Here is a 15000-nt window from a genome sequence, read left to right on the forward strand (position 1 = left end):
AGTGCAGAACACACACTCAACACACTCAACACACAGTGCAGAACACACTCAACACACAGTGCAGAACACACTCAACACACTCAACACACAGTGCAGAACACACACTCAACACACAGTGCAGAACACACTCAACACACTCAACACACAGTGCAGAACACACTCAACACACAGTGCAGAACACACTCAACACACTCAACACAGTGCAGAACACACTCAACACACTCAACACACAGTGCAGAACACACTCAACACACAGTGCAGAACACACTCAACACACTCAACACACAGTGCAGAACACACTCAACACACTCAACACACAGTGCAGAACACTCAACACACTCAACACACAGTGCAGAACACACTCAACACACAGTGCAGAACACACTCAACACACTCAACACATAGTGCAGAACACACTCAACACACAGTGCAGAACACACTCAACACACTGTGCAGAACACACTCAACACACAGTGCAGAACACACTCAACACACAGTGCAGAACACACTCAACACAGTGTAGAACACACTCAACACACAGTGCAGAACACACTCAACACACTCAACACACAGTGCAGAACACACTCAACACACTGTGCAGAACACACTCAACACACTCAACACAGTGTAGAACACACTCAACACAGTGCAGAACACACTCAACACACTCAACACAGTGTAGAACACACTCAACACACTCAACACAGTGTAGAACACACTCAACACACTCAACACACAGTGCAGAACACACTCAACACAGTGCAGAACACACTCAACACACTCATCACACAGTGCAGAACACACTCAACACACTCAACACACAGTGCAGAACACACTCAACACACTGTGCAGAACACACTCAACACACTCAACACAGTGTAGAACACACTCAACACAGTGCAGAACACACTCAACACACTCAACACAGTGCAGAACACACTCAACACAGTGTAGAACACACTCAACACACTCAACACACAGTGCAGAACACACTCAACACACTCAACACACAGTGCAGAACACACTCAACACACTCATCACACAGTGCAGAACACACTCAACACACTCAACACACAGTGCAGAACACACTCAACACACTCAACACACAGTGCAGAACACACACTCAACAGACAGTGCAGAACACACTCAACACACAGTGCAGAACACACTCAACACACAGTGCAGAACACACTCAACACACTCAACACACAGTGCAGAACACACTCAACACACAGTGCAGAACACACTCAACACACAGTGCAGAACACACTCAACACACAGTGCAGAACACACTCAACACACAGTGCAGAACACACTCAACACACTGTGCAGAACACACTCAACACACTCAACACACAGTGCAGAACACACTCAACACACTCAACACACAGTGCAGAACACACTCAACACACAGTGCAGAACACACTCAACACACAGTGCAGAACACACTCAACACACAGTGCAGAACACACTCATCACACAGTGCAGAACACACTCAACACACTCAACACACAGTGCAGAACACACTCAACACACAGTGCAGAACACACTCAACACACTCAACACACAGTGCAGAACACACTCAACACACTCAACACACAGTGCAGAACACACTCATCACACAGTGCAGAACACACTCAACACACTGTGCAGAACACACTCAACACACTCATCACACAGTGCAGAACACACTCAACACACTCAACACACAGTGCAGAACACACTCAACACATTGTGCAGAACACACTCAACACACAGTGCAGAACACACTCAACACACAGTGCAGAACACACTCAACACACAGTGCAGAACACACTCAACACACAGTGCAGAACACACTCAACACACAGTGCAGAACACACTCAACACATTCAACACACAGTGTAGAACACACTCAACACACAGTGTAGAACACACTCAACACACTCAACACACAGTGCAGAACACACTCAACACACTGTGCAGAACACACTCAACACACTGTGCAGAACACACTCAACACACAGTGCAGAACACACTCAACACACAGTGTAGAACACACTCAACACACAGTGTAGAACACACTCAACACACTCAACACACAGTGCAGAACACACTCAACACACTGTGCAGAACACACTCAACACACAGTGCAGAACACACTCAACACACAGTGCAGAACACACTCAACACACAGTGCAGAACACACTCAACACACAGTGCAGAACACACTCAATACAGTGTAGAACACACTCAACACACAGTGCAGAACACACTCAACACAGTGCAGAACACACTCAACACACTGTGCAGAACACACTCAACACACAGTGTAGAACACACTCAACACACTGTGCAGAACACACTCAACACACAGTGCAGAACACACTCAACACACAGTGCAGAACACACTCAACACACAGTGCAGAACACACTCATCACACAGTGCAGAACACACTCAACACACAGTGCAGAACACACTCAACACACAGTGCAGAACACACTCAACACACTCAACACACAGTGCAGAACACACTCAACACACAGTGCAGAACACACTCAACACACAGTGCAGAACACACTCAACACACAGTGCAGAACACACTCAACACACAGTGCAGAACACACTCAACACACAGTGCAGAACACACTCAACACACTCAACACACAGTGCAGAACACACTCAACACACAGTGCAGAACACACTCATCACACAGTGTAGAACACACTCAACACACAGTGCAGAACACACTCAACACACTCAACACACAGTGCAGAACACACTCATCACACAGTGCAGAACACACTCAACACACAGTGCAGAACACACTCAACACACTGTGCAGAACACACTCAACACACTCAACACACAGTGCAGAACACACTCAACACACAGTGCAGAACACACTCAACACACTCAACACAGTGCAGAACACACTCAACACACTCAACACAGTGCAGAACACACTCAACACACTCAACACACAGTGCAGAACACACTCAACACACTCAACACACAGTGCAGAACACACTCAACACACTCAACACACAGTGCAGAACACACTCAACACACTCAACACACAGTGCAGAACACACTCAACACACTCAACACAGTGCAGAACACACTCAACACACTCAACACACAGTGCAGAACACACTCAACACACTCAACACACAGTGCAGAACACACTCAACACACTCAACACACAGTGCAGAACACACTCAACACACAGTGCAGAACACACTCAACACACAGTGCAGAACACACTCAACACACAGTGCAGAACACACTCAACACACAGTGTAGAACACACTCAACACATTGTGCAGAACACACTCAACACACTCAACACAGTGCAGAACACACAACACACAGTGTAGAACACACTCAACACACAGTGCAGAACACACTCAACACACTGTGCAGAACACACTCAACACACTCAACACAGTGCAGAACACACAACACACAGTGTAGAACACACTCAACACACTCAACACACAGTGCAGAACACACTCAACACATTCAACACACAGTGTAGAACACACTCAACACACAGTGCAGAACACACTCAACACATTGTGCAGAACACACTCAACACACAGTGCAGAACACACTCAACACACAGTGCAGAACACACTCAACACATTCAACACACAGTGTAGAACACACTCAACACACAGTGTAGAACACACTCAACACACAGTGCAGAACACACTCAACACACAGTGCAGAACACACTCAACACATTGTGCAGAACACACTCAACACACAGTGCAGAACACACTCAACACACAGTGCAGAACACACTCAACACACAGTGCAGAACACACTCAACACACAGTGCAGAACACACTCAACACACAGTGCAGAACACACTCAACACACAGTGCAGAACACACTCAACACATTCAACACACAGTGCAGAACACACTCAACACATTCAACACACAGTGTAGAACACACTCAACACACAGTGTAGAACACACTCAACACACAGTGCAGAACACACTCAACACACAGTGCAGAACACACTCAACACACAGTGCAGAACACACTCAACACACAGTGCAGAACACACTCAACACACAGTGTAGAACACACTCAACACACAGTGTAGAACACACTCAACACACAGTGCAGAACACACTCAACACACAGTGCAGAACACACTCAACACACAGTGCAGAACACACTCAACACACAGTGCAGAACACACTCAACACACAGTGCAGAACACACTCAACACACAGTGCAGAACACACTCAACACACAGTGCAGAACACACTCAACACACTGTGCAGAACACACTCAACACACTGTGCAGAACACACTCAACACACTGTGCAGAACACACTCAACACACAGTGCAGAACACACTCAACACATTCAACACACAGTGTAGAACATGCAGAACACACAACACACACAGGTTTAAAAGCATGCAGGAAGACAGCTTCATTGTGCTAACATGTTTCACTGTTTTGTATTGGCACAGTGTGTGTGTGTCCAGTTTGGAGAATGAAATGACCTGTAACATATGGAGTTTGATGTGACGGTGCAGTGACTGTGTGTGTGTGTGTGTGTGTGAGAGAGAGAGAGAGAGAGAGAGAGAGAGAGAGAGAGCTGGCTGCTGCAGGGTGTTTTGAATACACTCACTTTGTTTTGGGTTTAGCACAGGCTGGGCCAACGTGTATAAAGTGGTCACACACACACACACACACAGGTGTGTCATAATCTCACACTAAAAATAAAATGAGTTTGGTGAGAACTTTCTGTGTGATATCAGCCACTCCTTAAAATGCCTGCTGCTAGGAAACTAATAACACACTCAGCAGTGTTTAGTCTCTCTCTCTCTCTCTCTCACACACACACACACACACACACACACAGAAATCTGATGTGTGTGTTTATTCCTGCTATTGTGTTGTCAGCCATAGACCCATATCCATTTGTCAGCAACGTAGCTTTACTGTTTATTTAATAAACTCTCTTCTACATCTCAGAATCATCAGATGATTTATTTCCCACCCCCACCACAACCACCAACAACAACTACAACAACAACAACAACAATGACAATAACAAAGCCCCTGAAACCTTTCTCCACTATTACAGTTTCATTTATAAAATTTTACATGAAGTAGCTGGAATTCACCCTTGTTCCTTTACAAGTTTGTGTGTGTGTGTGTGTGTGTGTGTGAAAGGAAGGTTTAAAGAACAGGTCTGTTCAGTCTGCAGTGAATTCAGATTGTGCCTCTATTAACCAGGCGTGTCATATCACATCATAACATTTCACAGCACAGTTTAAAGTCAATCAACACACACACACACACTCTAAACTCCACCAGCATGGGTGATTCTGATGCATCAGCGGTCTAATCAGTTTTCTTGTTCAAACTCTAGATGTTCTGGGTTTCGTCTTGACTTTTGTAAGATTCAGTCTTTAAATAAACCGAAGACTATATGGAGAGCTGATGATAAAATCAGTCCTGAGAGCACAGGCTGTAAAAATTCACCACAAAGAGCAAACAGGGACAGAGAACAGATAAACAGCCCGAGGTCAACAACAAGCAGGACAGTGGCCCAATGGCCAGGAGAATCTTCTTTTTAAAACATCTGCCGTCATGTCTGGAGTTTTTCATGAGTGATGATGGAGTGAAATGAAATCTTTTGGGATTAGTGAACAGATTAAAGTCGTTAATAAGCTGTTGTGTGTGTTGTTTTTCCTATCAGTTTGGAGACGGAGCCGGATTCGCTGTTCCAACTCCAACAGTTCCCGTTCTGTCTTCTTTCACCACGGCTCAAATCAGCCACACAGGTGAGGACGTGTCCCAAACATCACGCAAAGCCTTCATCCTCCCGAGTGTCCAACAGTTTCCCTCTATTTGCTTTATGCTAATGTAAGCTGAATAAACGCACATGCTTGTAAGCCGTAAGCTGTCACGCTGCTCCGGGGTTCATCAGTGTAAGATCTCAGGGATCAGGAGGCTTTAAAGGAACTGGTGGAGAAACTGAAATTTGAAGAAAGCCCTAGAGGCAGCTTTATACCACCACTATGGTGTTTCCAGTAAATGGACTCGTGTTACACTGCACATTACTCAGAGCTTTTCAACACCAGTCCTTTGGGGAATCCTGACAGTCCACATTTTTGCTTTTTGTTCACTTTCCCAACACACCTGTATCAGGTATACCGTGTTCTCGACTGTTCCAGGTGTGTTCTGAGCCGTAATGGAGAGCGTGGCAGACACCTCGATTGCTATTGTAGAAATGTTTTCTTTGTAATGATTCACCTTTCAAGTATGCATTAGCAGAATTTTTGATATTCTTTCTTTACTCAACACACCTGACACACAGGAAGCACAGGAGCTGAACAGATCCAGCATGAATGTTTACTTTTTGTTTGCCTGAACAGTCTCTAACTTTGTCGCCCCCATGAACAGGTAAGACAGAGAGTCTGCCCAACGGAGGAACCGTCTCAGTGAATAACCTTGGAGGAAGCCAGATTTCGATCCCTCCTCCTCCCTCCATTGCACCTCCACCTCCACCACCCCAATTCATCCCCCCATCACCTGGACATGTTGCTCCTCCTTCAGCATTCTTTGGGGAACCGTATTCACCAGTAGACCTGTCCACTCTAGAACCTCCCTCCATGCCCCCTCCCAAGCCACCTTCTCTAGGAACACCAGACGTAGATCTGTCCATGTTAAGGCCTCCACCTATGTCTCCCCCGAAACCCCCAAGTTATCAAATCTCTACCAATTCACCTGTGGACATCCCAGACTGCCCCAAATTTACCCCCCCACTGCCCCCAACAGAGAGATCCCAGTCCCCCACAACAAAAGTCCAGAAGATGCCTCCTCCCAAGCCTAACAGATTCTCGTCCGTCCCCAACTTTGAGATGCCTTCATATGGATCAGCTACTCCGACTTCTACACCCTCGAGAAGACCGGCATCTGGCTTTATCCCCCAAAATACAGGAAAACTTTACACTCTTCCAAAAACAACAGTTCTCCCTGGCCAATCAGATCAGACACCATACTTGCCGATGGAGAACAAGTCTAAACTTTCAGTTGGAGTTCATGCCAGTGGGAACGCATCAACATCTGAAAAGGAAATAGACGCACCCCAGAACCTCATGCCTCCAGTCAAGCCAGTGCGTTGCAACAGTTCAGCCATGAAGCTGGAGGAAAATCTACAGGACTTGAAGGAGAATATGCATGCGACGCAATCCAATCAACCACCATCACCAATCAGGCTCATCAACAACATGGCTGCAAAAGTAGAGTCACCACCAGCTGCCCCAAAAAAGATCCCGTCTCCAGTAAAAGGTTCTCCTACAGCAGAAAGGTCAGCAGCATTGCTATCAGCTCAGGACATAATCCACCGGACGTCTGTGGACCCAGCACGGAAATATAGCCCCTTACTGAACCGCAAGCTGCAGAACTTGAAAACCAATGAACCTTCTAGTGGGAAAGAGCCGGCTACTTCTCCTCTCGCCCTGCTGATGGCGGCTAAGGAACGAGACAAACAGAGATCGGGCATTTCCAGAGACAACAGCACCAAGAGCAACAGCTCTGTAGAGTCTTCCAGTGGGAGCATCCATCCAAGTGACACCAGACCCAACTCATTCGTTGTTACCCCAAGACCTCCAGTGTCCCCAGGAAGTGCCAGTCCCTTCATAGACCCCAAATCCCACACAGAGAACCCAAACGTTACTAACTTCAGACCCTCTGTACACTCCAGCAGCATTCTTACTAAAAACCCTACGAGTGTTGCATCCCCGATATCCCCACCTGGGCTGTACCATGGCCTTGATACCATCTCCTTCATCCCTCCTCCACCTGAATTTGCTAACTCTGATCCAGAAGATGAAGCTCCACCTCACATGCCTCCACCTGACCCACCTGCCAAGAGAGCAGATGTAATGCCACCACTAAACTCTGCCCCAATCATAAATGGCCCTACTAATCCCCCAGGTAATATTTCCAGCACCACTGCACCAGTTTATGCTGTCCCTAGCACTCAGTTCAAACCAAAACCCCAAGCTCCACCCCCATCTCTGCCAAAAACTCAAACCCAAGCACCGCCCCCATCTCAACCTAAATTTCAACCCCAAGCTCCACCCCCATCTCTGCCAAAAACTCAAACCCAAGCACCGCCCCCATCTCAACCTAAATTTCAACCCCAAGCTCCACCCCCATCTCTGCCAAAAACTCAAACCCAAGCCCCGCCCCCATCTCAACCTAAATTTCAACCCCAACCTCCGCCCCCCACTCAACCTAAATTTCAACCCCAACCCCCCCCCCCATCCCACCCTAAATTTCAACCCCAACCGCTGCCCCCATCTCAACCTAAATTCCCCCCCCAAGCCCCGCCCCCATCCCCACCTAAATTTCCACCCCAAGCTCCGCCCCCATCCCAACCTAAATTTCAAACCCAAACTCTGCCCCCATTTCAACCAAAAACTCAACCCCAAGCTCCGTCCCTATCTGAACCGAAAACTCAACCCCAAGCTCCGCCCCCATCTCAACCAAAAATTCAACCCCAAGCTCTGCCCCCATCTCAACAGAAAACTCAACCCCAAGCTCCGCCCTCTGTTGCTGCCGGTCAGGCCACACTGCTCAGCATCCTGCAGAAGAAGATGCTAGAAATGGACCCCAAATTCCCTCACGCCCAGGACGCCGACGCCAGCAGTGATGAATGGAACTCCCAGACATTTGAAGAGGATGTAGGGGGCGTTCTTTCACTAAACTCCGCCCCCAAACCCAAAAGCTCCACTCTGCATGCACAGTCTGCAAGTCTGGACATGAAAGAACTGGAGAACAAAATGACCATGAAAGCAAAAGCACCAGCCAGGTAAATTCCACCAACTCCACCTCTGGCAGCTGCTGCTTTTACTCCAACTTATTCATCACCAAAATAAAAAATATATAGAGCGTTTAAATGTCCAGATGTTTATCTGTGGTGTGTGTGTCATGTTCACACTCAGATCTGATTCTGATCTCATCTTTCAGCAGTGCTTCTTCAAAGCAGCAGTTTGGGATGACCTTCCTAGTGAGGCCTGGAACCAAACAACCCATCACACCCATCTCCAAAACCGAGTGACTTACCACACACACACACACACACACAAAGCTCTGTGTGAAGAACTCCTACATGGAAATACGTTACAGATGATATTGGACAGGTTACAGACTGTAGCGGTTTCTCTGGATGTGAAGTTCACCTGAAACTCTGTGTGTGTGTCCAATCTGAATTTATTCTCTGTTGGATGGACTGATATCTGACACACACACAGTTTCAGGTGTTGCTAAATCATCAGCGCTAAACCCTGCAGCATGGACTTGTACATTTTAATGTTCTTATTGTGTTCATGTATATATTCACTCTGTAAATAAGCAAAACACACACACACACACACTTAATTGGAATAAATGTGTTTCTCTGTTTATTTATTTATTTTTTTTAGCCAGAGTGATGACTGCATCCTGAAATGCTGCTCACTCGCTCAAATCTAACAAACTGACCAACCCTGAGCTATATGGGTCAGAACCCCCAGCGGCAGGGCTGGGTGTGTGTGTGTGTGTGTGTGTGTCAGTGGGATGATGCGGTCAGAGCTGTAATGAACTGTAAAAATTAGCTGATGTTAAGTTGATTTAATCTGACAGGAAGTGTGTGTAGAGTTCTGCTTGTATGATTATAGAAGTAAGGAACAATTAAATGTAATAGTGTTATATTAAAGTGTGTTAACATGCAGCGTGTGTGTGTGTGTGAGAGAGATCCAGCACCCTAATTCACACGGAAGGCGTTTTCCGCTGATGAGAGATGAAACCAGAGTGTGTGAAGGACGGAGTGCTGTAGTCTGCACTTTCATCATAACAAGGGGGAAAAAAAGTTCTCAGCACTTACACACACACGTATCTCAGCACACTCAGCATGTATAAAAACTAATAAACCATCAGACACCTCTGTGTGTGTGTGTGTGTGTGTGTGTGTGTGAGAGAACAGGACTGGATGAAGGATTTGACATGATGGAGGAATTACCTGTTCTATAAAGCTGTTAGTGTTGTTCTTGTTACCATGACAACAAATCCACAGGGCTTGCTTCAGATCATATACACACACACACACACACACACACACACACACACACACACAGTTAACAAGCACACATTCAGTAAATCCAGGTCAATTGTGTAAATGTTGTGTAATCAGCTGAAGATGAGAACATTTTATAGGTGTGTGTATGTACACTGATCAGGCATAACATTATGACCAGGGAGAGGTGCCGTGAATAAGACAAAGTATCTCCTCATCATGGCACCTGTTAGTGGGTGGGATATATTAGGCAGCAGGTGAACATTTTGTCCTCAAAGTTGATGTTAGAAGCAGGAAAAATGGACAAGTGTAAGGATTTGAGCGAGTTTGACCAAAAGGGCCAAATTGTGATGGCTAGACCACTGGATCAGAGCATCTCCAAAACTGCAGCTCTTGTGGGGTGTTCCTGGTCTGCAGTGGTCAGTATCTATCAAAAGTGGTCCAAGGAAGAAACAGTGGTGAACCGGCGACAGGGTCATGGGCGGTCAAGGCTCATTGATGCACGTGGGGAGAGAAGGCTGGACCGTGTGATCCGAACCAACAGACGAGCTACTGTTGATCAAACTGCTGAAGTTGTTAATGCTGGGTCTGATAGAAAGGGGTCAGAATACACAGTGCAGGACGGGTCAGGGCTGTTTTGGCAGCAATAAGGGGGACCAACACAATATTAGGCAGGTGGTCATAATGTTATGGCTGATTAGTGTGTGTTGCGCTATCAACACCTCAGCTCACAATAATCACTCAAATGTTTATGGTCACACTGCTGTGCCTCCAAGGTCACGTCTCATTACTCAACACTTCCACTCGTCCACTTGTGGTCAGTCTAACAATGTGTGAAGTGTAACGAGGTGATGCTCAGATCATGTAAACTCCCACTAACACTACAACCTGTTCTCTCCCTCACACACACACCACTGCACTTTGCTCACAGGTGTGTGTGTGTGTGTGAGAGAGAGACTTCCCAGTGTAATAACTCTGAGATCAGAGTGTGTTAGTGCAAAAAAAAAAATGGACACAGCATTCAGCTTGACTGAACACACATTTTATTAAACACTGATGGATGTAGAACTCTGTGTGTATTTAGTGCTTGTATGTTAAGTTTGTGTGAGTGAGTGTGTGTGTGTGTTAAGTCCGTGTCTCCTGCACATTATGATGGAGCACCTGGTGATCCCACCCTGCAGTGGTCAGCACATCTGAGCCGCCCGGGGCCCAACACACACCACGCACAAAGTCCTGGTGTCTTTTGTCTCTGTAACTGCACACACACACACACACACACACAGTTAACATGATCACTTAAAAAGTGTGTGTGTGTGTGTGTGTGTGTGTGTGTGTGTACTCACATTTCTCTGAGCTCTGTGTTCAGCACGGTGACGGTGCAGTCATCACTCACTGAGGCGAGGAGAGGAGAACTACACAAAGACACACACACACAGTGTTGAATCAGACAGAACAGCTGCTGGGCCCCTGAGCAAGGCCCTAAATCCTCAAATGTTCAGCTGGAGTCAGAAGTCGCTCTGGATACAGGCTCCTGCCAAATACCTTAAGTGTGTGTCTGTGTACCTGTGTGAAGAGAAGGCAAGCTCTGACACTCTGCGCGTGTGTGTGTTCATCGTCTGTGTGACTCCAGCAGCCTGGAAATCCGTCACAGTTACCCTGCCCAACTCATCACCTACACACACACACACACAGTCACACACACTGCACAAGATTCAGGTGTGCTGAACGACAGAAAGTTGTAGTTGTTGTACCGTAGGCGATGGTGCTGGTCTGATTTGGATGCCACACAACAGCAGTCACAGAACTCGGGGAAGCCACTTCTGACACACACACACACACACACACAGTAAATCACAGGTAGACCAACACTGTTTTGTGCTACCCACAACTGTACCACTACTGTGTGTGTTACCTAAACGAGATGCAGGTTTAGGTTTTCTACGATCCCACAGCAAAAATCGACCATCCTGAAAGACAAACACACACACACACACACACACACACACTATATACACTATATTGCCAAAAGTATTCGCTCACCTGCCTTGACTCGCATATGAACTTAAGTGACATCCCATTCCTAATCCATAGGGTTCAATATGACGTCGGTCCACCCTTTGCAGCTATAACAGCTTCAACTCTTCTGGGAAGGCTGTCCACAAGGTTTAGGAGTGTGTTTATGGGAATTTTTGACCATTCTTCCAGAAGCACATTTGTGAGGTCACACACTGATGTTGGACGAGAAGGCCTGGCTCTCAGTCTCCGCTCTAATTCATCCCAAAGGTGTTCTGTCGGGTTGAGGTCAGGACTCTGTGCAGGCCAGTCAAGTTCATCCACACCAGACTCTGTCATCCATGTCTTTATGGACCTTGCTTTGGTCACTGGTGCACAGTCATGTTGGAAGAGGAAGGGGCCAGCTCCAAACTGTTCCCACAAAGTTGGGAGCATAGAATTGTCCAAAATGTCTTGGTATGCTGAAGCATTCAGAGTTCCTTTCACTGGAACTAAGGGGCCAAGCCCAGCTCCTGAAAAACAACCCCACACCATAATCCCCCCTCCACCAAACTTTACACTTGGCACGATGCAGTCAGACAAGTACCGTTCTCCTGGCAACCGCCAAACCCAGACTCGTCCATCAGATTGCCAGATGGAGAAGCGCGATTGGTCACTCCAGAGAACGCGTCTCCACTGCTCTAGAGTCCAGTGGCGGCGTGCTTTACACCACTGCATCCGACGCTTTGCATTGCACTTGGTGATGTATGGCTTGGATGCAGCTGCTCGGCCATGGAAACCCATTCCATGAAGCTCTCTGCGCACTGTTCTTGAGCTCATCTGAAGGCCACATGAAGTTTGGAGGTCTGTAGCGAGTTCCACGCTGGAATTCACTGAGCTCCTGAGAGCGACCCATTCTTTCACAAATGTTTGTAAAAACACAGTCTGCATGCCTAGGTGCTTGATTTTATACACCTGTGACCATGGAAGTGATTGGAACACCTGATTCTGATTATTTGGATGGGTGAGAGAATACTTTTTGCAATATAGTGTGTGTGTATATATATATATATATACACACACACACACACACACTCAGGAACAGGTAATGTGTATGAGATGATGATGGTCACCTGAGCACAGGACAAGAACAGTGATTGGTCAGTTGGGCTGCAGGACACACAGTTCACAGCCATGGAGTGCACTAAGAGAGAGAGAGAGAGAGACAGAGAGCGAGAGCAAGAGAGAGAGAGAGAGCAAGAGACAAAGAGAGAGACAGAGAGCGAGAGCAAGAGAGAAAGAGAGAGCGAGAGACAAAGAGCGAGAGAGAGAGAGCGAGAGAGAGAGAGATTAGCTATAACATGACCACTGCTCTGATAAATAGAAGAATAGTGGACAGAATAAAGTCCATCGCACAACATGAGCATGTATAAACAACTGCATTATTATTACACCACCAACATCACTACACCATCACTATACCACCACCATCACCACTACACCACCATCACTACACCATCACCACTACACCACCACCACTATACCACCTTCACTACACCATCACCACACCACCATCACCACTACACCACCACCACTATACCACCTTCACTACACCATCACCACACCACCATCACCACTACACCACCACCACTATACCACCTTCACTACACCATCACCACACCACCATCACCACTACACCACCACCACTATACCACCTTCACTACACCATCACCACACCACCATCACCACTACACCACCACCACTATACCACCTTCACTACACCACCACCACTATACCACCTTCACTACACCATCACCACACCACCATCACCACTACACCACCACCACTATACCACCTTCACTACACCACCATCACCACTACACCACCTTCACTACACCATCACCACACCACCATCACTACACCACCTTCACCACACCACCATCACCACTACACCACCACTATACCACCTTCACTACACCACCACCACTACACCACCAACATCACTACACCACCATCACCACTACACCACCACTATACCACCTTCACTACACCACCACCACTACACCACCTTCACTACACCACCATCACCACTACACCACCACTATACCACCACCATCACTACACCATCACCACTACACCATCACCACCTCTACACCATCACCACTACACCATCACCACTACACCATCACCACCTCTACACCATCCCACTACACCACCATCACCATCACCACCAACACTACCACCATCATCACTACACCACCATCACCCCACCACCATCATCACCACTACACCATCACCACTACACCACCATCACCACCAACACTACCACCATCACTACACCACCATCACCCCACCACCACATCATCACCACTACACCACCACCATCATCACCACTACACCACCACCATCACACCATCACCACTACACCACCATCACCCCACCACCATCACCACCTCTACACCATCATCACCATCACCACCAACACTACCACCATCATCACTACACCACCATCACCCCACCACCATCATCACCACTACACCATCACCACTACACCACCAACATCACTACACCACCATCACCACTACACCACCACTATACCACCTTCACTACACCACCACCACTACACCACCAACATCACTACACCACCATCACCACACCACCAACATCACTACACCACCACTATACCACCACCACACCACACCACCTTCACTACACCATCACCACACCACCATCACCACTACACCACCACCACTATACCACCTTCACTACACCATCACCACACCACCACCACTATACCACCTTCACTACACCATCACCACACCACCATCACCACTACACCACCACCACTATACCACCTTCACTACACCATCACCACACCACCATCACTACACCACCTTCACTACACCATCACCACACCACCATCACTA

At 47.2% G+C, this 15000-nt stretch overlaps 2 protein-coding genes across 3 annotated transcripts in view; one reads left to right on the plus strand and one right to left on the minus strand.

Annotated features, from left to right (window-relative positions):
* LOC131342941 (uncharacterized) overlaps positions 1-9739 on the plus strand; it is a 13661-nt gene extending 3922 nt beyond the window's left edge. Inside the window, exons 3-5 of the mRNA XM_058374283.1 lie at positions 5717-5801; positions 6424-8839; positions 8998-9739. Coding sequence (XP_058230266.1) covers positions 5717-5801; positions 6424-8839; positions 8998-9088 — 2592 coding nt within the window. The 3' untranslated portion in view covers positions 9089-9739. The remainder of the gene's footprint in view (positions 1-5716; positions 5802-6423; positions 8840-8997) is intronic.
* A 1368-nt stretch (positions 9740-11107) lies between these two features.
* Positions 11108-15000, minus strand: part of wdr77 (WD repeat domain 77) — a 19342-nt gene continuing 15449 nt past the window's right edge. The window contains exons 5-10 of one of the 2 annotated variants that reach the window (XM_058374288.1): positions 13207-13277; positions 11994-12048; positions 11833-11898; positions 11645-11753; positions 11425-11493; positions 11108-11336 (exon numbers count right to left, since the gene is read on the minus strand). In XM_058374288.1, the coding sequence (XP_058230271.1) occupies positions 11207-11336; positions 11425-11493; positions 11645-11753; positions 11833-11898; positions 11994-12048; positions 13207-13277 (500 nt within the window). In that variant the 3' untranslated portion in view covers positions 11108-11206. Of the gene's footprint in view, positions 11337-11424; positions 11494-11644; positions 11754-11832; positions 11902-11993; positions 12049-13206; positions 13278-15000 lie in introns of both variants that reach the window. The other variant, XM_058374287.1, reaches the window with a different exon arrangement.

The sequence above is a fragment of the Hemibagrus wyckioides genome, linkage group LG21 (genome assembly GCF_019097595.1).
Source record: "Hemibagrus wyckioides isolate EC202008001 linkage group LG21, SWU_Hwy_1.0, whole genome shotgun sequence".
In the NCBI taxonomy this organism is placed as follows: domain Eukaryota; kingdom Metazoa; phylum Chordata; class Actinopteri; order Siluriformes; family Bagridae; genus Hemibagrus; species Hemibagrus wyckioides.